At 46.4% G+C, this 24607-nt stretch overlaps 1 protein-coding gene across 1 annotated transcript in view; it reads left to right on the forward strand.

Moving 5' to 3' along the window:
• Positions 1–21935, forward strand: part of Snrnp40 (small nuclear ribonucleoprotein U5 subunit 40) — a 33157-nt gene extending 11222 nt beyond the window's left edge. Inside the window, exons 5-10 of the mRNA NM_001134556.1 lie at positions 5570–5692; positions 11273–11393; positions 14872–14954; positions 16588–16649; positions 19704–19807; positions 21452–21935. Coding sequence (NP_001128028.1) covers positions 5570–5692; positions 11273–11393; positions 14872–14954; positions 16588–16649; positions 19704–19807; positions 21452–21501 — 543 coding nt within the window. The 3' untranslated portion in view covers positions 21502–21935. The remainder of the gene's footprint in view (positions 1–5569; positions 5693–11272; positions 11394–14871; positions 14955–16587; positions 16650–19703; positions 19808–21451) is intronic.
• Positions 21936–24607: the final 2672 nt, after the last annotated feature.

Below are 24607 nucleotides of genomic sequence, written 5' to 3' on the forward strand. Positions count from 1 at the left end.
CAGACTGGCCTTAAACTCACAGAAATCTGCCTCTGCCTTCTGAGTGCTGGGATTAAAGGTGACCAAGAGTACTACCACACCTGGCCCTGTTTGCTTGTTTTTTTTGTTATTTATGTCCTGGTCTTTAAATACCATTTGCCAATAAACAAAACTTGGGCTCTTAGCTTAGACCTAGTCAGGGAAAGTGCTTTAAGATGAGCGTAGGGCCTGGAGAGATGACTCGGATGTTAAAGACTCGCCTCACAGCTGAAAATATAAGAGGAGCCTAGAGCACCTTGTAAAACAGTTCTAGGCGAGTAATGCAGCTGAATGTCATTAACAATGAGGCAGATCCGTGAGCCGTTTGCTGATACACGATAAAGATGTGTTACCATTTCTGTGATATTCCCACCAAAGATAAGTCTTCTGTCTCACCGAGGCAACACCAAAGAAATCCAAGTACAGAGAGAAAGATCTCTGTGGTCTTCAGAAGTGCTGGGGCCACAGAACTCAAGGGAAATCTAAGAGAGAAAAAAGCCATGACAAATTTAACACATAATTACAAACTGAACTTTAATGTCTTTGCGGGGCAGGGGGATAATAGTTCAGCTTGAATGGCGTTTGAGAATTATGGTAAATTTAATTTCTTCATTTTGATGGCATATTGAGGTTAAGTAAGAACCATCTTTGGGACAAGCCCTAGGGTGCATTCAGGAGGATAGGGCATTAAGTCAGCAATTTGCTTTAAAATGATTTTAGGGGAAAAAGAAAAAAATTTACAACGTTTTAGTATGTTTGTGATTATTTCAAAAATTTTTTAATTATCTTAATCAAACTTTAAGTGGCTACCATACCTTTTAGGTTAAAGACAGATTGGTGCCAGGCGTTGGGCTACATTCCTATAATCCCAGAAACAGGAGGCTGAGGCAAGAAAATGGTGAGTTTCAGACTAGCCTGGGCTATATAGGGAATCCTGCCTCAAAGAAAGGGGGAAGGGGGAATGAGGGATAAATACTATTTTGATCTGAGTAAAAATTATTCATTGAGACAAAGATTGAAGAAAGGTTTGTCACCTATGTGGGAACTGGATTCTCAAAGCCTTGATTTTGATGCTAAGGAGTGTGGACTTTCCTGGAGGATCTTTTTGAGATAAACTTAAATTCACCTTGGAATCTTGTATAGTAACAAGCAAGACTGGGGCTAACTCCGTGCCTTCCACACATGGGCCTGGGTTCAATGCCTAGCATTTAAATGAAGTAAATCAAAATTAAAATGACTTTGATACCCAAACATTTCATTTTCTCCCACAAAACTCCAGCCCTGTTAAAGAAGTCAATCCTGTTGCTGTCCTATATATGACCCCTGGTAACTGCTGTGGAGTCTGGTCTGCCTGCCCTAGATCTTTCCTACAACTGAAATGAGACAAGCTACAATCTTAGTGTTGGGGGAAGATCTCAAATTTGAGGCCAGCCTTGGCTGTTTTTCTGTACAGTGTGATCTATGATAGCTGTACAAAATGACCCATGATACCTGTGCCTTTGGATTCTAATGAGTGAGTTTATTAAGTACAGAACAAGCAAACATAAAAGAACAAACAGTAAGTAGCAAAAATCCTAGAATCAGTTCATAATGGCCATCAGAGACCTGAGGTGGCCTGCCTGAGAAAGAGACGGAGGAAACTGTCAAATCCAAGCTCACTCGAACGCCCAGCAGAAAAGGACTGGGGAAATTGAGGCACTCTGCTGGAGTTTACACTGAGGGTTCTCCCATGGCTGAGCTCCTGGCTTCTGGTTCCCCTAAGGGCATTTTTAAATCATGGGATAGTCAGTGGTGACTCCTGTTGGCATTGGCTACCTTCTCAGTGTTCTCAAGGGCACAGGGTCAGGCCCCTTGCTGCCTGCTATCTCTCCATCTCCCCATTACACAGCCATCTTGACCCAGGATGGGGATTTAGAGAAGACAACAGAAGATTCCTCTGCCCCCGGAGCACCTACCTCAAGCACACTGCGGTGTACCACTTTAATTTACATGATAGCCACATGGTGCAACAGACTCATTTTTTCACGGCTGAGGAAACATGTTTTTTGTGCAGGCATGGGGACCACAGCTCAGATACCTACCTCCATGTGCGAAAGATGCCAGCTCTGTGGCTACTATAATCCCAGTGCACTGGCAGTGGAGACGGAATCCACGGAACAGGCTGGCTTTACAGACTAGCTGAAATGACAAGCCTTAGGCTTAGAAGCCACCTCTGTGTAAGGTGGAGGGGCACCCGGTGTCAGTGTACACCTTGTGCTTATGCATCACAGATGCACACTATAAACATGTATGCAAAGGTTGATCACAGCTGAATGTGGTCCTCCACTCTGTGACCATGCTGCTTGGGAGGGGGAGCAGAAAGATAAGGAATTCTTGGCTTGGGGTGGGGGTAGTTTTTTTGAGGCAGGGTCCTACCATGTACAGAAACCTCACCTCAGAACCATTGTTCCTCCTATCTAAGTCTCTTGGGTGCTAGGATGAGAGGTGTCTGGTGAGACTGAGTCTGTGCTGTGTGGCCAGGCTAACCCCTGAGTTCAAATGACTGTAACCCACAGTTCAAATAGTGCACTACAGTGCCTAGCACTATGTGTTGTAGTTGATCAGTTGGTTGGTTTCAAGACACACTTACTGTGTGGGTTCAGACTGGCTTGAAATTGGAAGCGCTCTGCCTGCCTCAGGCTCCGCACTGCTGGGTTATAGGCATGCAGCACTCCTGGGTGTGTTTGTTTTTCCGACCTAGGGCTTCTCTGTATCACTGGTTATTGTAGAACTCGTTCCGTAGATCAGGCTGGCCCGAGATCCATCTGCCTCAGCCCACCCAACCCCTCAGTGCTGGGATTAAAGACATGCACCCCTACTGCCCAGCCCAGTCTGTTTATTACAGTAGCTATCCTGCTGGGCTAGCCTGGGTTACAGGATGAGTTCCAGGTTAACTAAAGCTCCAAAGTGAGACCTTGTCCTAAAAAACAAAAGTAAAAATAAGATCATGATCATAGTATCTTTTTTGTTAAGGTTCTGTTTGTTGCTTTTGGTTTTTGTTTGTCTTGATTTTTTTTGAGGCAGGGTCTCTGTATCCCCAGCAGTCCTGGAACTCACTATGTAGACCAGGCTGGCCTCAACACAGTCCTGCCTGCCTCTGCAGTGTACACCATGCAGGAGTAACTTTTTATTTGCATTTCTTTTATAAACTATGGTGTTGAGCTTTTCATGTTTTTTTGGCGTTGGTTGGGTTTTTGTGCTGCCTAGTTTTCTGTCAGCTTGACATGGCTAGAGTCATTTGGAAAGGGGGACTTGGTTGGGCAAATGTCCTTGTGAAGTCTGCTGTAGGTAGGCTGTGGGTATTTCCTTGATTGAGGATGAGTCCTTGCCTCCAGGTTCCTGCGCTGCTTGAGATCCTGCCCTGATCTTCCTTACTGATGGGAACGTAAACTGATGTGAACCCCTGCAGGCTGCTTAGGCCATGGTGTTTTATCACAGCAATAGAAACCCTGACTAAGGTGTTCTTTTGTTTTGAGGCAGGGCCTCAGGTAGGCCACACAGAACCTAGCTTGCACTGTGATGACTTCTCTCCTGCCACCACCTCCTCAGGATGTGCGGGTGTGCATGCCGTGCTCACCTTCACACAGGTGAAGGCCACCGTCAACTTCCAGGGTTTTCCTCTCTCCACTTACTCTTTAAGACAGGCGCTCACTGAACCTGGAGCGCATCTGCTGAGCAGGGGTGACTGACTGCAGGCCCCATGATCCGGCTCCGGCTCCCCGTGCTGGGCACTGCCATGCCAGCTTGTGCATGGATGTTGGAGGTCAATCTGAACCCTTTGCTCGTGTATCTAGCAAACACTTTCAACTGAGCCATCTCTCTAGCCTTTTAACTTTTTTACCTGTTTGTTTATGTTTATTGGGGTAGGTGGGGCATGCATACCATGATGTGCATGTGGAGGCCAGAGGACAGCTAGGAGTCAGCTCTCTCCTACTGTTTGGGTCCCAAGGATCAAGCGCAGGTCAGCAGGCTTGCCAACCAGCAGCTTTACCCGCTGAGTAGTTATAGCCCTCTTGGGGTTTTTGATCTTACTCTAGCTGACCTAGAACTTACTACATGTTCTCATTGGTCCAAATCCCATATCCTGTTCATTCCATATTTACTGGTACTGGAGATACATGCCACAGCTTGGCTCAGAGTCTTTTGTGTGAATAAACCGTATGCGCCATTTGTTAATCTGCTGTTTGTATTATGAGCGTAATGTATGCATATGTGTGTCTCAAAATTAAGGTGGAGACCAGTAGAGAACTTGGGTAACATGCATCCATACACACATGTCCATTCAGACACATATATGCACAAGCACGTACACACTTGCACTTTGTCTCCAAGCTTTGGGAGGTTTGGGGAGGGTGAATTTTTGGTTTGGTTTGTTGGTTTTTTCTTTTTAATTCAGGTGTTTAAACAAGCTACTTGTGGCCTAGAGAGTCTCAAGCTCTTGAACTTAAGCAGTTGGCATGGCTCAGCCTTTCAGAAACTGAGGACATAGGTGCACCGTCGTTATTCACGCTTTAACAAAGGGATCTGGGCTGGCTGTGGCATGTGTCTTTGGAACTAGCTACTTGGAAGACTGAGGCAATAGGAATCCTTGAGGCCAGGAGTTTGGGGCCCTGTGCAGAGTAAGACCTTGTCTTTAGAGAGACAGAGAGTCTGAAACTGTTATTAAGATGTCTTATGGGGTTGGGGACTTAGCTCAGTGGTAGAGCGCGCTTGCCTAGCAAGTGCAAGGCCCTGGGTTCGGTCCCCAGCTCCGAAAAAAAGAACCCAAAAAAAAAAAAAAAAGATGTCTTATTCCACTGGCCTTCCATTGTGTGAGAAACTGATCTCACTTTGTGAGCCACTCTTGTTTCATAATGAAAGCACTGGAGATGTAGTGAGGTCAAGACAGTGCGGTTACAGCCTTGCTAAGTCAGGCTCAGCAGGCATGCTGATTGAGTGCAGAGAACAGTCTATGAACTTAGCAGAACGCACGATGGTCCTTTCTTGAGCAAGCTCTTCCTTGAGCAGCATCTAGGTCTTCCTCGTCCCTGACACTTGTTTATATATATTTGTCTTTATGTTTTACATACTGGCTTTGTTTGTTTAAGATTTATTTTTATTATATGTGTATAGTTGTCTGCATATCTGTCTGTGCACCCCTTGCATGCCTGATGCCTTTGAAGGCCACAAGAGGAAGTCAGATCCTTTGGAACTGGCTGCCACAGGGTGCTAGGAATCATATCTCGGTCCTCTGGAAGAGCAGCCAGTGTTCATAATCACCGAGCCATCTCTCCAGCCCATATTCTGTTTATTTGAAAGTTTATCGGGCATGTGGCCTTGTAGCCAAGCTTGGCTATTTAGTAGCTTGCTCCAGCTTGGGTGGGGAGGAGGTAGCTCGATGGACTTTGCTTTTAGGGGGGGGGAAGAGCTGAGCTGCCAAGCATTAGCAAGGGTCTGGCGTTTCCTGCTCATGTGAAGCTGAGTGGAGGATGTGCTGGGACGTGTTACTGATGGTGCCTATTTTCTGCTTCAGCTTTGGGACATCCGGAAGAAAGCAGCCATCCAGACATTTCAGAACACATACCAGGTGTTAGCCGTCACCTTCAATGACACGAGCGATCAGATCATCTCTGGCGGAATAGACAATGACATCAAGGTATATTTGTTTATATGTATCTTCTACCTACATTTCAGAAACTAGTCTTTTTTAAGTGTTGAGATTGCAGGAGGTTAGCACTTAATACCGACTAAAAGGAAGAAAGTGACTTAAAATTTACTTTCTTTCTGTCCTATTTAATCCTAAGTAAAAGTTATGTATAATAAATAAATGTTTCCAAGGGTCAGGTGATTAATACGAAGTGTGAAATCCTTGGGTAGAGGGGAACTATGAAAAACGTAATTTATGGCCAGGCCTGGTGGCACACTCATTCCTTTAACATCAGCACTCAGAAGGCAGAGGTAAATGGATCTCTGTGAGTTCAAAGCCAGCCTGGTCTATATGGTGAGGACAGTTGGAGTTACATAGAGAGACCCTATCTCAGAAAAAGAAAAGAATAGAAAAAAATACAGTGTATTCATTCCCTGCCTAGACATTGTTTATTCATTTTAAATTACACTTAATTTTGTATGCAAAGGGCAGGGAATAATTTGCAGTCAGTTCTCTTCTACCCTGTGGGTCCTAGGGACTGACCTCAAACTGTCAGACGTGGTGGCAGGTGCCTTACCTGCTGAGCCATGTCACCCCACTAAAGACATTGAAAATGATTGTTTTGAGCTCTCCGGTCTAATGACAGAGGGATTAGTGTGGCTCTCTTTGACACTGTGGAAAGTAAGTTTTCTAAGCTTGTCCAAGAAGAGACAACTTAAAAGACATGGGAGAAAGGCCATGGAGCATTTGACAGTACAGTAGCACTCAGCTTTCTTGGATTCTAGCCCCAGTCCCACCATTTTCTAGTGTTGTGATTATCACCTGGTCTTCAGCTCCCTTAAGCCCCAGTTTCCTCGAGTGAGCAGCTGAGGTGGCCATGACCCATTGTCTCCCCGTGGGGTCGTGGGGTTCAGCCAAGTCCTAGACTGGGTAAGTGCAAGTTGACAGGCAGTTCTCAGGCTACGCTCGCTGTCTGCCTCTGCCTGAGTATGTGAGGAGCTCAGAAACTATCTTGTCCCACCATCCCTCTCTCCTTTGCTTTTTCCCATACGCCCACACACACATCTTATGTAGCCCAGACTTGGGATCTGAGTCAAGCTTTCCATGTGGCTGAGGATGTCCTTCCCTGCTCCTCCTAGTGAGCCAGCCATGATGAAATGCTGAGAAAACAATAGATGGCTGGAGCTGCAGTTCAGTTCACAGGCTGGAATACCTCCACGGCATGCACAAAGCCCTGAATTTCATCTCAGCCTCAAATAAAATTAGAGGGATGAAGCTGCCAGTAATCCAAGCATTTGGGAGGTGGACGCTGGATCGGAGGTCACACTTCAACATCATTGTGTGGTCACCCCATGGATTATACCTTCACCACAGTATTTCACGAAGGTTGATTGTCCTGCTGCTGCTGCTGCTGCTGCTGCTGCTGCTGCTGCTGCTGCTGCTGCTGCTGGTGGGGGGGGTGGTGGTGGTGGTGGTGGTGGTGGTGGAGGAGGAGGAGGAGGAGGAGGAGGAGGAGGAGGACTAGACATCGACAGGGACAGACAAGCAAGCAGACAGAACCCAGATCTTGGATCCACAGTCATGCGTGCTTGAAGAGTTTTTGGTACTATTTAATTTCTTCCTTCCCTTTCATTCTTCTATACTTCCACATCGCTGTTCATCACCAAAGGAAGTCAGGACTGGAACTCAAGCAGGTCAGGGAGCAGGAGCTGATGCAGAGGCCATTGAAGGGATGTCACTTACTGGCTTGCTTCCCCTGGCTTGCTCAGCTTGCTCTCTTATAGAACCCAAGACCAGGGATGGTACCACCCACATGGGGCCCTCCCCGATTGATCACTAATTAAGAAAATGCCTTACAGCTAAATCTCACAGAGGCATTTCCTCAAGGGAGGCTCCTTTCTCTGTGATGACTCCAGCTTGTGTCAAGTTGACACACAAAACCAGCCAGTATAGCAGGAGGGTCTAGAATCTCTGGGCATGTGTGTGAGGGTTGAAGTCCTGAGATCACTGTAATGTGGAGTACCTACCATTCACTGGGTCTTGGACTGCGTGTAAAGAAGAAAGCTCGCTGAGCACCAGCAGTCCTTGCTCTGTGTTTCCTGACTGTAGACACAGTGTGACCAGTTGCCTCATCTCCCTCCTGCAAGAACTCCTCACTGGGAGTAGCCTCAGACCATGAGCCAGATTAACCCTCCTATAAGCTACTTTTGTCCTTTAGTTTTACCAAGCAGCAGGAAAGTAGCAAAGACGTGACCTGTCACCACTGCAGAGTCAGGGGACCTAAATTCAGTCCCTTGTGGCCATGTAAAAGGAGAGAGCTGACTCCTGCAAGCTGTCATCTCACCTCCCTAAGTGCAGGTGCACTCTCCAAAGAAATGAGTAAATAAACGAATAAATACATGTGGAAAGATACATGTGATCTAACTTGGTGTGCATTTATTTTATGTTAATGCTGGGGCTGGAGAGATGGCTCAGTGGTTAAGAGCCCTGACTCCTTTTCCAGAGGTCCTGAGTTCAATTCCCAGCAACCACATGGGGGCTCACAACCATCTGTAAAGAGATCTGATGCCCTCTTCTGGCATGCAGGTGTACACACAGGCAGAGTCCTATATACATCATTTAATCATGTTAATGCTTGCCCAGATCACATTATTCTCTATAGTGCTAGAGTAGGGAGGCTAGGGCAAGAGGATCACAAGCTTGAGATCAGCCTGGGCAACATAATAAGACCTTATCTCCAAAAGAAAACAAAAAAGCTGCTAAGTAACCAGAGATGGCTGGTGGTTAAGAGCACTGGCTGCTCTTCCAGAGGACCCGGGTTCAGTTCTCCACACCCACATGGCAGCTCACAACTGTCTATAACTCCAGTTCTGGGGGATCTGACTCCCTCACACCAATGCACATAGGTAAAACACTAATGAATATAAAATAAAAATAAACCACAGATAACCAGAGTGTAGGACAGTTTCCATCCCCCAAAAGTTTACAGTGTGGCCTTTGTTCCGTGTCCCATCCCAGTGTCTGTCAGCCATTGTGTCTGTCCTGTGCTTCCCTTTCCAGAATGTATGGGGTATGTAATATGAGTGTGTACCTGTGTGGGACTGGCTTCTTTTTAGTCAAGCTGCAAGAATTTGGTTCTATCTGCACTACAGGGACAGACAGGCAGAGCAACCTTCTTGTGTTAACGACATCTGACTATGAATAGCGTGGCTGCTGCTGCTCTGTGAACTAGAGTGTAGTGTATTTCTGAGGTCTGCCTGGTCCTTGTTAGGAGTTTCCTGTCTTCTCTGGAGACAATATATTACACCTTCTCGTAGGGCAGGTTCTCTGTAGAGGATAAGTCCTAGCCATTGAATGTTGATATTTGCATGTTCTGCTCCAAAATTTGAACTTATCTTAAATATGAGGAACATACAAATATAGTCCAAGAATATTGCTTTTAAATTTAGCTCTGTATTCTAGAATATCCTTCCTGTGTTTCTGGAAAGCATCCTGGTTCTCATAATCATGCAGTCTTCATCTTTCTGAGCTAAGATTTCTGGTTTGGCATTCGCAGTAAATCTGTAGCTCTGGCTGGCCTTGAACCCTGCCTCTGCTTCCTAAGGCTGAGGTTAAAGGTGTGAGCCACGGCACCCGGCTTATTTTGTCTGGACGGCAGATTTTCAAACTCGCCTCCTTCCACCTGCACCTTCTGGGTGCTGGCGTTGGAGGCGTATATTTAAACACTCACAGTGCACGTGTGGGTGCTTGTGTGAGTATATACATCCTTAGGAAGCAGAAGAGTGTCTGACCCCTGGGAGCTAAGTTAACTTGTAGCTGTAGTACCCTGCAGTGTATGTCCTGGAAATGCATCGGGATGCTCTGGAGCATCGCGTGCTCCTAACCGCTGAGCCACCCTCCAGCCCCACTATTCAGACTTTACATCGTACATGCATTACCCAACTCCTTTCTGAAAAAAAGTGTCTTGCTTTAGGGGATGTCAGATAACTTTATTCATTTAGAAAAATTACATGGCTGTATTAAATGAAGGGTTTTTGAATACCAATGACCTTCACAGAATTGCTAATCTTTTCCTCGTGACATCCAGGCTGCTTCTGTTGGTGTTAATGTTTATTTTTACATATATGCTTAGTCGTCTATTATATATATCTTTATATTTTGGCTTTAGAGTTATTTTTAGGACCTGCTCAATAATGTTTAGAGCCTGCCACGAGCCAGGCATGTGCAAAGCCTTATTATTTGGAGTCTTAGAAATGGAAGGGCACCTGCCTGGTCTGCCTGAGGCCCTCGGTTCAGTCTCCAGCACCACAAAAACACGGACACGCACAGAAGATGTGGACGCTGCTGAGGCCGGAGAAGTAATTCACCGGTAGCGCCCAAAACTGTGGACTTTGACCTGAGCTCTAAACAAACAGCAGAGGACAGACACCTCCATACTCTTGATTCTGTCTTCCAGAAGACGCTCAGAAGGGTTCTTTGCATAAATAAGCTTTTCCTTTTCTTTTCTAAATGTATGTGTGCACATACATGTATGTATGTGTCGCTTCTGTATGCATATATATGACATAAGATGAAAAATCGTACACAGTATTTTTCAGTTTCTTGTTTACTTTATATAATTTTGGGCTTTGTGTTCATTTGTCTGTCAGTTTTCCTGAGTGTCCCTGGTTGGCCTAGAACTCCTTGCGATTCTGACTGTTTCCCAAGTGATGCTCCTAAATACACCATTGTGCCCATCATTGTGGGGTTTTTAATTTTTGTCTTGAAACCTCTGGCCTCAATGCATATATAGCTCAGAGTATCTTTCTCCTGATCCTTCTGCCTCTCTCCACAAGGGATGCTCTTGGCTTGGGGCTTGGGGGTTTGAGATGGTCTCGTGGCCAAGTTAGTCTGGAACTCTGTTTAAACTGGCCTCAAATTCAAACTCCTTCGTCATCTGTTTCCTGAGTGCTGGAATAGACATATACCACTAAGCCTGGCATCTGGTTTTACATAGGTTTTTTTTTCTCATTTCTTAGATTTTTTAAAATTTAAATGATGTATGTGAATGTTTTGCCTCCGTGTGTGCCCTGCGTGTGCACTCACTTGCTGTGTGTCAGAAGAGGGCACTGGATCCCCATTGGAGTGATAATTACAGACAGTGACCCGGTATCACTGCTGGAAACCAAACCCAGATCCTACACAGGAGCAGCAAACACACTGACCTCCAGGCGCCTTCTGTAGACTCCATCCATCTGGTCTGTTGATTGCTGTTTTTAAGGCAAGGTCTCTCCGTATAGCCCTGTTTGTCCTGGCTTGGCTGTGTAAACCAGGCTGGCCTTGACCTCACAGGATCTGCCTGTCTCTGCCTCCCAAGGGCTGGGATTAAAGTCATGAGCCACCATGTCCAGTGTCTCTGCTGGTCCTCTCCTTTCTTTCCTTGTCTGGGACAGTGTCTATGTAGTTCTGGCTCTCCAGGTACTTACTGTGTAGACCAGGCTAGCCTCAAAATCACAGAGAGCTGGGATTAAAGGTGTCTGCCACTACACCAGCCTTTCTCTGCTGTTTTTCAGTTTGAATCCTGAATGTATAGTTTTGCATTTTTTGCAGGTTTGGGACCTACGCCAAAACAAGTTAACCTACACCATGAGAGGCCATGCCGACTCTGTAACTGGCTTGAGCTTGAGTTCTGAAGGATCTTATCTCTTGTCCAATGCAATGGACAACACAGGTAACTTTGGAGAACAGCTGTTCTGGGGCAGGTCTGGCGACCCCAGATGGGGCTGGGGCATTTAGTGTACTTGAGTTTAAGCCTGGGGCTCACGTGATAAAAGAACAGTCACTCCTGTCCTTTAACCTCCATAGACATTCCGTGCCACGTGTACCTCCTCGTTCATTTGTGAGCGAGCTCCCTCACATTTGCACACACTAAAAACATAAATCTTGTAAAAATATTTTTATTGGGGCTGGAGAGATGGCTCAGCGGTTAAGAGCACCCGACTGCTCTTCCAGAGGTCATGAGTTCAATTCCCAGCAACCACATGGTGGCTCACAACCATCTGTAAGGAGATCCGATGCCCTCTTCTGGTGTATCTGAAGACAGCTACAGTGTACTTATATATATAATAAATAAAATAAATCTTTAAAAAAATAAAAAATAAAAAAATAAAAAAATATTTTTATTGGGAGTCTGGGGATATATCCAGCCACACAGAAGGTCTGGACGGAACTGTGCCTCAGGCTAAGTGAAGTCCAATGGGAAAGGGGCTGACAGATCTGCCTGTCAGCTAGGAGACCATTTGCATGAGGTGATCTAGGATCCAGGGTTCTAAGACCAGGATGTAGAAGTCTTGTCCTAAGTCTCGTGTGCCAGTCTGAGCAGTTTTACACACGGCATCTCCTCCATGCACCGGCTTCCCACGCAGGTAGTCGGAGGGCTACACTTCCCTTTCAGCTCTGAGATGCTCTGGATGCAGACTTGATACTGGGATCTTTAGCTGACTGCCAGTGACATGGGTGGTCGTCTGCTGAGCATTTGAAGCTTTCTTTTTTTTTTTTTTTTTTTTTTTGGTTCTTTTTTTTTTTTTGGTTCTTTTTTTTTGGAGCTGGGGACCAAACCCAGGGCCTTGCACTTCCTAGGTAAGCGCTCTACCACTGAGCTAAATCCCCAACCCCCATTTGAAGCTTTCTTATGTGCTCTTTTCTGACAGTTGTCTTCCCTCGGTAGCAAAGTCCTCAGGAAAACGTGTCACCATTCTGGCTTTCCCAGCACATTCCCTTTCCCATTCCCTCTGCTTGTCACTGAGGTACAGAGTGGGAGGATGGGTTTGCTGTAGTGAGACGGACAGTGGCAAGTAGGAAATGCCCTTGCTGTGCAGGCTGGCAGGCTTGTGGAGACCAGAGCACAAGTGTGTTTGGTGTGTAACAGATGCTGAGGAAGTGCCTGTTGATGGCTCTGCGTCTTTACTTCCTGAACGTGTTCTCACGTCAGGAGCAAACGTCCCGATGTAGCCACCCTTGCTGTATAATGGCTCTCACTGCTGTTCACAGTGCATGATTGCACGTGACCTTGGGTGGATTTACCTTTAGTCTATGTTCTGAAAGTAAGGAACACGAAGCCTTCCCTACATCGCTGTTAGAATAGTGAGAATCCTTGTTACTGTTATCCTTTGAATAGGCTTATTGTTTTAAAAGCTCAAAGTTAACCTCAGTTAATAGTCAAGGTTACCCAGGGCTACATGAGACTGTATCCAAAAAAAAAAAAAAAAATGTGGTGTTTAGGTGGTGGTGGTGGTGTTCTTAATTTTGCAGAGCAGGAAGCCAAGATGTATTCTCACTTTACCTGGATTACCCATATTTCTATATAAGATTCAAAATTAGATTGAGTTCGTGTTTTCTAAGGCACGAGTGTATGGTTGAGCACTTGCCTGGTGTACGTGAGGCCCTGGATTAAATCCCCAGCAACTGGGAATGGGGACAGTGTTTGCATGTACTGGGGATGGGGAGCAGTGCGTGTGTCTTGGGGAGGAAGGACAGTGTCATACACACTAATCTCACTAGGATGGTTTCTGTCAGTGCCTATCAAGTGAAAGGGAAGGAGAAGTTGGGTTTTACCGACTTCTTCACAGCAGTCGGTGGAGGCTAAGGGAGATGACTCAGTAAAGTGCCTGCTGTTCAGACCTGAGGACCTGAGTTCAGACATCTGTAATCCCAGCTGCAAGGGATTCCCTGGGGTTCCCTGGGGGCTCCCTGGGCAGCCAGTCTAGCAGCGCAGAGTGTTTTAGGCTCAGTGAACCCTGTTTCAAAAAATAAGGTAGAAGCTGAGCACAGTGTTCACCTTTAACCCCAGCACTTGGGAAGCAGAACTCTGTGAGTTTAAGGTTAGCCTCATTGATCTACATAAGGCAGTGCTACGACCTTTACTACAGTTCCTGTGCTGTGGTGACCTGGAAAGTTTTTTTTGTTGCTACTTCACAACTACAATTCTGTTACTGTTATGACTAGAAATTAAATATTTTTGGAGATAGAAGTTTGTCAAAGGGATCTAGACCCACAGGTTGAGAACCTCTGACATACAGCGTTCCAGGCCATGGAATGCTGCAGAATGAGACCATGTCTGAAAAAGAGAGAGAGAGAGAAAGAAAGAAAGGCAAGGAGTCTAGCCTCTGATATCTCCACACAGGAATATACCTAAGCATGTGCTCACATTGTATCCCGAAAATATTTTTTCTTTTTATTCAATGTGTACAAATGTTTGCCCTCATGGATTTACGTGCTCCCATGTATGTGTGCCTGATGCCCTTAGAGGTCAGAAGGGGACTGGACCTCCTGGAACTGAGTTACAGGTGGGTGGCTGTAAGTCACCACGTGGGTGTCGAGAACTGGACCCAGGTCCTCTGCAAGATCGACAAGTGTTCTTAAGCACCAGGCTGTCTCTTTAGCCACAGAACTTTTTTTGTTGTTGTTGTTTTTAATTAAAAAAAATTTATTGCCATATTGAAGCTTTGCTGGATATGACTGTAAACTGTCAGAGATCATTTGGGAACTATTTTTTCATTTTAGGTGTTTTAAGATCCAGGGAGGGCTGGAGAGATGGCTCAGTGGTTAAGAGCACAGACTGCTCTTCCCAAGGTCCTGAGTTCAAATCCCAGCAACCACATGGTGGCTCACAACCATCTGTAATGAGATCTGATGCCCTTGTCTGGTGTGTCTAAAGGCAGCTACAGTGTACTCATATATAATAAATAAATAAAATATTAAAATATTAAAAAAAAAGATCCAGGGAGACCTTAAAGTCTCATTTATATTGAACCTCCTGCCTCATTTCCCACCCCCAAAAAATGGTGCGTGCGTGCGTGCGTGCGTGCGTGCGTGCGTGCATGCATGCATGTGTGTGTGTGCGCGTGTGTGTGTGCGCGCGCACGCGCGTGTGTGTGTGCGCGCGCACGCGTGTTTGACAGGCAGATCTAACTATATTCAGTTGCAATCCCAACTGTGTTGTCCTCCCTCCTGCTTCCTCCGCTCTCCTCTGCGCCCTTAACTTAGTGAGAAGGATGGCCCTGGCAGCCCAGCTTTAGTGTAGATTGTTCCCACAGGAGAAGGGAAGAGTCACATGGGGCCTCCTCCCCAGAAGACAGCATTTGTTACTGACCTAGGAGCTGCTGGCTCCGTGTGTTTGTAGCGTGACTGCTTTGCCATTTGCTTTGTAGTGCGTGTCTGGGATGTCCGGCCATTTGCTCCCAAAGAGAGATGTGTGAAGATATTTCAAGGAAATGTCCACAACTTTGAAAAGGTGAGTAGGACTTGCCTTGGGGGTTGGTTTTACTGTGCGTTTGATCTGAAGAAGTATTTGAAGTGATGCTCAGGATAGAGTTGTTGACGCACTATGAATGAGTTAAGTCTGGTAATAGTAGCCATTCTTCATCAAAGCTGCCCTCCCTCCTGCCCAGCTTCCCATGTGCTCAGATTACAAGAGCTGCCCCCATGGTGGGCTCACAGCTCTTCTTACCAGAAGCGAAATTAATAGAGTGTATTAGAGAAGGCAGTCTCACGGGTTGCCAGACTGGGGCCCATTCATTCCTAGACTTGTCTTCAGCACCTCCCTGACAGGGCTTTCATTTCTGGCCTTATCCCTTGGGAATCTCGATCCTGTAAGTTACTGTCTGTGGCCCAGGCCCCCATTGCTGTTACCTAGATACCAGCTGTCAGAGCCCTGGTCTGTGTCTGTTCCCCTCCTAGCATGATGGCTCCAGTTCAGGATCGTTTTCTCCAATGTGTCCTGGGCAGCTCTTCTGGAGGCAGCTTCCTTGTCAGAGAGCTACTTAAGAGATGTCAGTGGTTTCCTTTTGCAAACTTACCCATACTGCTTTATTTTATAAATAAATTTTATTTCTATTGGGTTTGGTGGGGATTTTGTTGTTGTTTGTTTGTTTTTTCCTTCAAGATAAACAGCAAAGAAAAATAAAAACAAGATAAAATTTTAAAAATATTTTAATAGAATCAAGTTAAGTGAAGCTATGAGCCTTCATTTAAAGACAGAACAAGGGGGTTGGGGATTTAGCTCAGTGGTAGAGCGCTTGCCTAGGAAGCGCAAGGCCCTGGGTTCGATCCCCAGCTCCGCAAAAAAAAAAAAAAAAAAAAAAGACAGAACAAATTTTTATGGACAGATTTGTCCTTAATAACTAGGGTCAACCATCATCCCCCCCCCCCCCCCGGAGCTGGGGACCGAACCCAGGGCCTCGTGTTTGCTAGGCAAGCGCTCTACCGCTGAGCTAAATCCCCAACCCGGGTCAAACATTTCTGCATCTAGTTTTATGTATTATAAGATTACAAAGCAGGCCTGAGAGTTGCCTCAGCAGTTAAAAGCACTGACTGCCCTCTCAGGGGACCAGGGTTTGATTCCTGGTAACCACAGAACATAATTGTCTGTAACTCCAGTCCCAGGGGATATGATGCCTGTTTCTGGCCTCCTCCGTTGCTGGGCACACATGTGATGCCCAAACATACTTGCAGACAGATTACCTAAAATAATACACTTAGATTGATAATAAATAAGGTAGGCCAGGCCATAGTGGCATATGCTTTTTTTTTTTTTTTATTCCCAACAATTGGGAGGCAGATCTTTATGAATTCGAAGCCAACCTGGTCTACAAAGTGAGTTCTAGGACAGTCAAGGATGTTGTTACACAGAAAAACCCTGTCTAGAAAAACCAATACATGAATAAGAATTTTTTTTAGAAGTAAGATACGGAAATATTTAAAGAAAAATTAATGAGATTACAGAGCGTGCTGTTTTGAGCAGGAGTGTGATGGCTGATGACGTCTGGGAGATACTGAAGCCTAGTAGGGAATTAAGTCAGCTGACCCCTAGTGCAGCGAGACGGGTTTAGCACACTAACTGTTCATGGAGTCTTTTTTCATTGCAGAACCTCCTGAGGTGTTCCTGGTCACCAGACGGAAGCAAGATAGCAGCTGGCTCAGCAGACAGGTAAGGGTCCCTGGGTATGAGGTGGAGAATGGGGTGGCTATGCGGGTCCCACACCTAATGCCTAACTGTGAAGACAACAGAGGTACAGCTTTCCACGTGACTGAGGGGCTCTCAGAAGTGAAGCCGTGTGAAGACAAATGGTTTAGAGCCCATGTTGGACACACGTAGTTTTCTGTCTGTTTGTTTTTAGGCCTAGAGAGTCGACTGTGTTTATATCTGTTGGAGACTGATAATCTTCCTAGTGTCTCTGCCTTCTCCTTCCCGTCATGTAATACATTAGAGGCTGTCCCTCCTGCCATTCTTCTCCAGGGTCTCTCACACCTCCCTCAGTGCTCTCTAGACTGTCTTCCCAGTAACCACTCTGCTCCTTCTCTGAGCTATCCATGGCACTCTCTCAGTGTTCGCTCCCTCGCCTTTTCTCTCTCTTCTCCTTCACCCTCTCCCTTCCCCCTCTCTCCCTTTAGCATGACACATTGCTCTTTGTTCCATACATCTAACTTTTATACATATTTTTCTTCCTTACATTTAGACAGACATTGGGGGCATCTCTGTGAATGGCTCTCACAGTCAGAACAATCTTTTGACATCCTCTGTAAACCCAGGGTACTGGTTGGTGCTTGAATTCTGAGCGCTTGCTGTTTCAAGGACAAATTCCTAGGTCAGAGGTGACAATCAAATGCCACCCTTGTATCAACCCAGCATTTGGTCATAGCTGTCAATGTTAAAGATAATTCAGAATCAGCTCCAGGCTCGGTGGAAAGTGCCAATGTCGCTGAGGGAAGCAGGTTAGATAGCGTCCATCTCTGCCAAGTCACTAGGCTTTCCCGAGTATGAACTTAGAATGACTCAAGGCCTTAGTTGTGAATGGGAAACAGGGCAGAATTCACCTGTCAGATACAGGCTGGTTCTGGTGTCTGTGGTGCTGCGTACTTGGGAGAAAATCTGATGGAGTAGAGATTCTGAGTGCCAGGGACGAAGGACTTGTAAGTGACGCCTAGAGGTTCACAGTAGAGGCCTGAAAGCAGGGGTTCCCTTTGGGGACATGCTTAGAAACTTTGCAAGACAAGGTGTCATCATGGATCTCTGGCTGTCTTCAGACTCAGTGCGTACGGCAGACTGGCCTTGAACTCCGAGCAGGAGTGAGCTAGCGTGTCCAGCTCACATCTTCTGACTTACAATGTCTTCTTGCTCCTCTTCCTCTGACCAATCCTTAAAGAGGACACATGGCTTGGTGGAAGGAAAGCGTGCTCCTCTGCTGAGCTTGGCTGGATTTCACAGGCCACCCTGATAGCCTAAAGTCAGCAGTCAGTTCTGTTGTATAAGTAACCTGGTTTCTACCAAATGGTGACATGCCCACGTGTGGGGAGGACAAGGAACCCTCTAAATTTAGCATGTAATTGGCAGCCATGAGGAGTGAGCAAGGCCTTGAAGTAAACCCTTGGAGATCTAGGCTTCTGCTGGTTTCTGCCAACTTGAGAGATAATATCCAACTCAGAAAACCACTTTCCAGCTGTGCCTGGGTCTGGTGGGTTTCCCCTTCTGCTTACAGATCACCTCCCCCTGTGCCCTCTAACCCTCCGCAGCCCTGTTACAGGCACCGGCTGAGCCGCCAAGAGGATTCAGGTCAGCACATGACTTCATTGGCTCTGGCTGTGTAACACACTCACATTAGCAATAGCAGTCACTAATTCTGCGTGCCACTTTGCGTATATTCTTGTTCTCAAAAAGTTAGAATCCAGGGGTTGGGGATTTGGCTCAGTGGTAGAGCGCTTGCCTAGGAAGCGCAAGGTCCTGGGTTCGATCCCCAGCTCCGAAAAAAAGAACCAAAAAAAAAAAAGCTAGAATCCTTTTTTCCCCCACCTTTTTTTTTTTTTTGGTTCTTTTTTTCGGAGCTGGGGACCAAACCCAGGGCCTTGCGCTTCCTAGGCGAGCGCTCTACCACTGAGCTAAATCCCCAGCCCCTCCCCCACTATTCTAACGAAAGAAAGGCAGTTGTCTGACAAGCTGGCCAGTGAGTCCATGCTGTGGACCTTGCCCCCACTATTCTGACTCCAGTGCCGTCAGCCTTCCCCTCTGCCTGGGGCGGGGCTGGTGAGGGACAGTGGCTTGTGCGTGGCAGAGATAGGCATCAGAGGGCATGAGCACTAGCTCAGAGGCAGGGATGGGGTCTGCCTCCTGTCTAGACTATTTAGGTCTTATATAGCCCAGGATGGCCTTTAAATTCCATGTCTTGCAGCCTGTTTGTACCAAGTGCTGGGTTTACACGCATGTGCCAATATACCCAACTATTCCAAGTGTGTTACTCAGATTTGGAGCCCACACGGAGAGAGCACAGGACATAACTAATGAACTCTTGTTCATTTGTTGAGTATAGGGGTTTAGACCATCTCAGTACATTCTAGGCTGGCCTCAAACCCATAGTCCTCCTGGCTTCCCTCTTCCCAGTGCTGGGATTGCAGGTATAGTCTTTCTGTGATTTCAGAATTTTGTCAATTCTGTAAATAGCATAATCAGTCATGGACTGTATCTATTTTGTTGGGGTTTGTTTGTTTTTTAGCATTCTTTTTTTTTTTAAGATTTATTCATTTATTATATATAAGTACACTGTAGCTGTCTTCAGACACACCAGAAGAGGGCATCGGATCTCTTTACAGATGGTTGTGAGCCACCATGTGGTTGCTGGGAATTGAACTCAGGACCTCTGGAAGAGTAGCCAGTGCTCTTAACCACTGAGCCATCTCTCCAGCCCTTGTTTGTTTTTTGAGACAGGGTTTCCCTGTGTAGCCCTGGCTTTCCTAGAACGAACTCTGTATATCAGGCTGCCCTTAAACTCACAGAGATCTTAATGCTAGGATTAAAGGCATGCAGCACTGCTGCCTGGCCTCAGTTTGGTTGGTTTGAAGCCCCAAATATTCTCTGTTTCAGTTGGTGTTGTCCTGTTTTCCAAAGCCCAGAGGATTGTTCAGTAAGCAAACGTTCTCCATTTTGCTTCCAGCCCAAGTGCTCTGACCCTCTTCTAAGGGACCTTCCTTTGTTTGTTGTGGCATCTTGCAGGTTTGTGTACGTGTGGGACACCACAAGCAGAAGGATCCTGTATAAGCTTCCTGGTCATGCTGGCTCCATCAATGAGGTGGCCTTCCATCCCGATGAGCCCATCAGTAAGTCCATGTCTGCCATGACTGCTCCAGATGGGAAGTGACCTCTCTCCAGGACCCTGGGGGTACAGAGGCAGGCAGGCAGGCAGGAGTCAGTTATGTGAATTCAGTGTTAACACTGGGGTTTGAGGGTTTGGGGGTGTGGGGATGTGGGGGCTGGGACAGTGACAGTGACCAGAGGAAGGCAGTTGACAGCATACAGGAGACCCAGCACAGGAGTAACCCAGGGGTTGCTTTTTATACGAATGCTCAGATGGAACTGGGAATCTTTTTAATTTTTCCAGACAGGGTGTCTTTGTGTAGCCCTGACTGTCCTAGAACTCAGAGATCTGCCTGCCTCTGCCTCCCAAGTGCTGGGATTAAAGGCCTGCACCACCATTACTAGGCCAAACTGAAAGTCTCTCTAGCTGGGTCTTACTATGTAGCCTTGGCTTAGCTGATGCTCACTTTGTATCCTATGCTGGCCTCATCTGAGGTAATCTTCCTACCTCTCCTACCTCGGCCTCCCAAATACCAGGTTCTTCAGGTGAACTCAGCACTTAAACCACAGGAGGGGATCTCAGGGAGAGTCAGTATGAAGCAGTGTTGCAGCTTATTAATAATGAGCCTGGAGGGCTGGAGAGATGGCTCAGTGGTTAAGAGCACTGACTGCTCTTCCAGAGGTCCTGAGTTCAATTCCAAACACCTACAAGGTAGCTCACAACCATGTGTAATTGGATCCAGCGCCCTCTTCTGGTGTGTCTGAAGACAGGGCTTACTTATATTGAATGAATGAATGGATGGATGGATGGATGAATGAATGAATGAATGAATGAATGAATGAATGAGCAAGCGAGTGAGCGAGCCTGGAGTGGACACATGCCTCAGGGGGGTTGCTGCCATCTATGGTTCAGTCTTGGAATTGCTGTCCCAGATGGTGAGGTAGCCATCAGTTCCTTACCTCAAAGAAGACTGAATAGACTGAGGCCTTTTGTCACCCCTCAGTTCAGGTCTCTCCATGTTTTTGTCTCTTCTGAGTGGCAGGGATTGTATGTAGTCAAGAATGGTTTGTAAATATTTAGATTAAAATTATATTAAATTTGATTAGCTAGCTAAGCCAATTAAAGAAAACCTGTTAGTGTTCTCCAGGACTCTATAAAGCACATTGACTGGGTGGGTGGGGACTTGTAATCCCAGCTCTGAGTGGGCAAAAGCAGGAGGCTCACTGGAGGTTTAAGGCTAGCCAGTCTACATAGCAGGTTCTAGGTCAGACTGGGCTGAACAGAGAGACTATCTCAAATCTTGTCTGAGAATGCCACAGCCCCAAAGAAACACATAGGTGGACGCATGCATGTGTGTGTGTGTGTGAGAGAGAGAGAGAGAGAGAGAGAGAGAGAGAGAGAGAGAGAGAGAGAGAGAGAGAGAGACTGGCATAGACATCAACAGTGTTTTTCTTGGGTTTGAGCCTGGCTGTTTCCTGTGTACAGCCATCTTCCCGATTTTGAGAGGACTTGGATGAAAAGCCAGACTGCAATTCCCTGTGTGTTTAGGAGAATTCCAGCTAAATCCAATTGCTCTTCTTTGTCACAGCTGTCTCTTGACACAGGGCCCTTGAGCCCGAGGATTGTCCTGAGCCTTCATTGTCTCCTCTCGCTCTTTCTTTCTCAGTCCTCTCAGCATCCAGTGACAAGAGGCTGTACATGGGTGAGATCCAGTGAAAATGTGGAATGGAAGGCCCCGTGACCCGAGGCTCAGACTACGCCATTGGCCAGAGTCAGATGGTGTCTGGGCTGACCTGCCTTCAGATGACCATCGTTAGCAAGCAGCTGGACCTGATGGCCATATTCCAGCAACCTCTTGTACCCCATTTACCAGAACCACTGTGGCCTCTGGTACCACCCGCCAGATTCAGGGATTGGTTTCTTCTCTTTAAAAATAAGATTTCTTCAGAAAGACAAACGTTGGTTTGATATTTCCTGTTTTTAATCTAGGCTGGAGACAGGGAGTGGCAATTTGAAATTTGTTAGTTGCATTTATTTTTGTTTTATTTTTAAATTGAATAACTAGCTTGTATGATATTTGTTTCTGTGTTTGAGTCATTTTGTATTAAAAATCCAAACAGATACCTTTTTACAAGAACCTTGTGGCTTGGGTTTATTGTTGTCTTTTCTCTGTGGCTTGGCTGCTGTAAGTCAGAGCAAGCACATGTCCGGGAGGTATATACAGTCCACTTACACGTCGGTGGCCCTTGTGTGGAGCTCCCCTTTCTGTTGGTAGGTTTCTTCACTCCTGTGAAAATGACGTTGTGTAATTGTGTTCCATAGCTGTCAGGAGAATAGCGTCTCTAACTAAAGCTGAGCATCCAGAGGAGATCAGTGAGGTCCGGAAGAGCCTGGCGCTCATGTGTTTGGACACATCTCTAACAAACAGGGCCTGTCTGCTCTGCCCCCTGCCCAGAGCACTTGTCTTAGTGGCAGCCCTGTGCTTGGGGTCCTGGAGTAGACAGGAGTGTGACAGCCCCAGCCAGGACGCTGCTTCCCGAGCAGTGCACAGGGGAGATGGGTGTCTGATGGGCCTAAGCCATGGCGGTTTCTGGAGCTTTTTATGATCCTATTTTTTGTCTGATTTTCCTGCTCTGACAGAGATGGTGAGAAATTCTGTCATGTGCCTTCTACTGGAAACTTCTGTCTCAAAACAAGAAGTTTTCCTATCTGAGTATGTTTGGCTTTAGACTTTCAGCTTATGATCTTGAATCATATTTATCCCATGTTACAGAGAGGGTGCTACCCTGGTTTTAGAGCATAGTCACTCAACAAGCACCTGTTATGTGACAGGTAAAGTCATCATTGCCGAAGACAGAGACAGAAGACATCCTGTCCTTGACACTGTGAGAAATGCACAGACCAGTAGAGAACACTGTCGGAAATAAACTCTTTTTTTTTTTTTAAGTGAGCACAAGCCAGAGATTTATTTAACTTATTAATGAAGAAGTCGGCCGTATGGGAAGGCTCTCAGAGCAATTACTTGTAATACAGTGAATGAAGTTTGACTAAAGCACACTGGAAACACAGGGGGAAGCGATTTATTGTGCCTGGGAGAGAACAAGGAAACATCGATGGTGTGATTACGCTTGGATAGGGGAGAGGATGTGAGGAGGGCTGTCTAAAAACAGACACAATCCTGAGGGTATGTGGTGTGTCTCATGAACCAGAGGACCTCAGTGTGACAGAGACAGGGACAGCAAACAGAAGGAGCCAAGCCCCAGAGAGCGTAAACATCAGGTACATCCTGTAGATTGCCGTTTGCTGAGGTTCTGCAGACACTGTTTAAAGATTCCATTGTCAGATATTTGGGGGGAAGATGGGGTTAAACAGCATGGAGCTAATGTCATTACTTTGAGCCTTTACCTTATGGAAGGACTGTGTGCTATGAGATCAGGCCCCAATACTTGGAACCAGGGGACAGGAGAATCGAGTTCAAGGTCATGCTCTGATAGTAGCTAGTTGGAGGCTAGCCTGAGTTGGTCCCCAGAAACTAAATAAAAATCCAGATGTACTGGTGCAAGATGAGAACTGGAGACAGAGGCATTGTCTCGAAGCTCATAGGCTAGCTAGCCTGAATTACCCACACAGCATGACCCAGGAAAACCCTGCCTCAAAACGAACAGTGGAAGAAAAGAACCCATCAATCTGAAAGTGGTAACTCTGACATCACATTGGGCCTGAACACCAATGTGTTCCATATATGGCTATGATGGCCTTCTCCAGGAAAGTGTGGCTCCAAAAGGCATTCAGCCTCGTCTTCATGCCCCCACAGAAATCACAAGTAGCTTAAGACCCCTTTTTAAATGTAATTTTCTTTTTTTTTCGGAGCTGAGGACCGAACCCAGGGCCTTGCTCTTGCTAGGCAAGCGCTCTACCACTGTGCTAAATCCCCAACCCCCTTAAATTTAATTTTTAATCTATGGGTGTGTCTCCCGAATGTGCACTGTGTGTATGCAGTACCCGCAAAGGCCAGTAGAGGGCATTGGAGCCCAGGGAGCCGTAGTAAGGAGCAGTTGTGAACCACCTGATGTGTGCGCTAGGATCTGAACTCAGCAAGTGCTCCTAAGTCCCAAGGCATCTCCAGCCCTCTAACCCTTTTTAACACCAGGTCCACTTGCCTCGGTCCAGCCCCTTCTACTCACGCCATCGTGTGTGTTTGTAAACATGGTATATATGTGAAGATCCGAGGGCAACTTGGTAGAGTTGATTCTCTCCACCTTTACATGGCTTCCACAGGTTAGACTTGGGTCACCAGGCTACATGCGGGGATGAACACGATACATATACATGTGGCGGTCACAGATAACTTAGAGTTGGCTCTCCCCTACCATGTGGATCCCTTGGGTCAAACTCAAGTTGTCAGGCTTTCCCTACTGAGCCTTTCTTCTCAGCAGGCCCTTGAGAGTTGATGGTGACTGGAAGGCTTAGGCCTCGGAGACTGACTGCAGGTGTTCCCTCTAGCTTCAACCCCTTCCCAGGAGCCATTAGCAGTATCACTTAGGATTGAAGAGAACAGGCCCGAGCCTGGGAATAAAGATTTAAGCATAAAACATCTCCAGGGGGTGCAAATTGTCTCCTCACTTTGGGAGAGAAAAATTACTCCCGAATGAGTAATGGCATCTCTGGCTTTCAGTTAATTTCCTTTTATGACTTTAGTCTCTAGCATTTAATACCTTGGGCACTTAAAGAGCCAAACTTCTTTTTCAGTGAGTGGCTTGCTGTGGGCTGAATTGTGCGGGAGGTGGGTTTTAAGTCACTGTTTCCAGCCACCTGTAGCCCC

The sequence above is a fragment of the Rattus norvegicus genome, chromosome 5 (genome assembly GCF_021556685.1).
Source record: "Rattus norvegicus strain SHRSP/BbbUtx chromosome 5, alternate assembly SHRSP_T2T, whole genome shotgun sequence".
Classification (NCBI taxonomy): domain Eukaryota; kingdom Metazoa; phylum Chordata; class Mammalia; order Rodentia; family Muridae; genus Rattus; species Rattus norvegicus.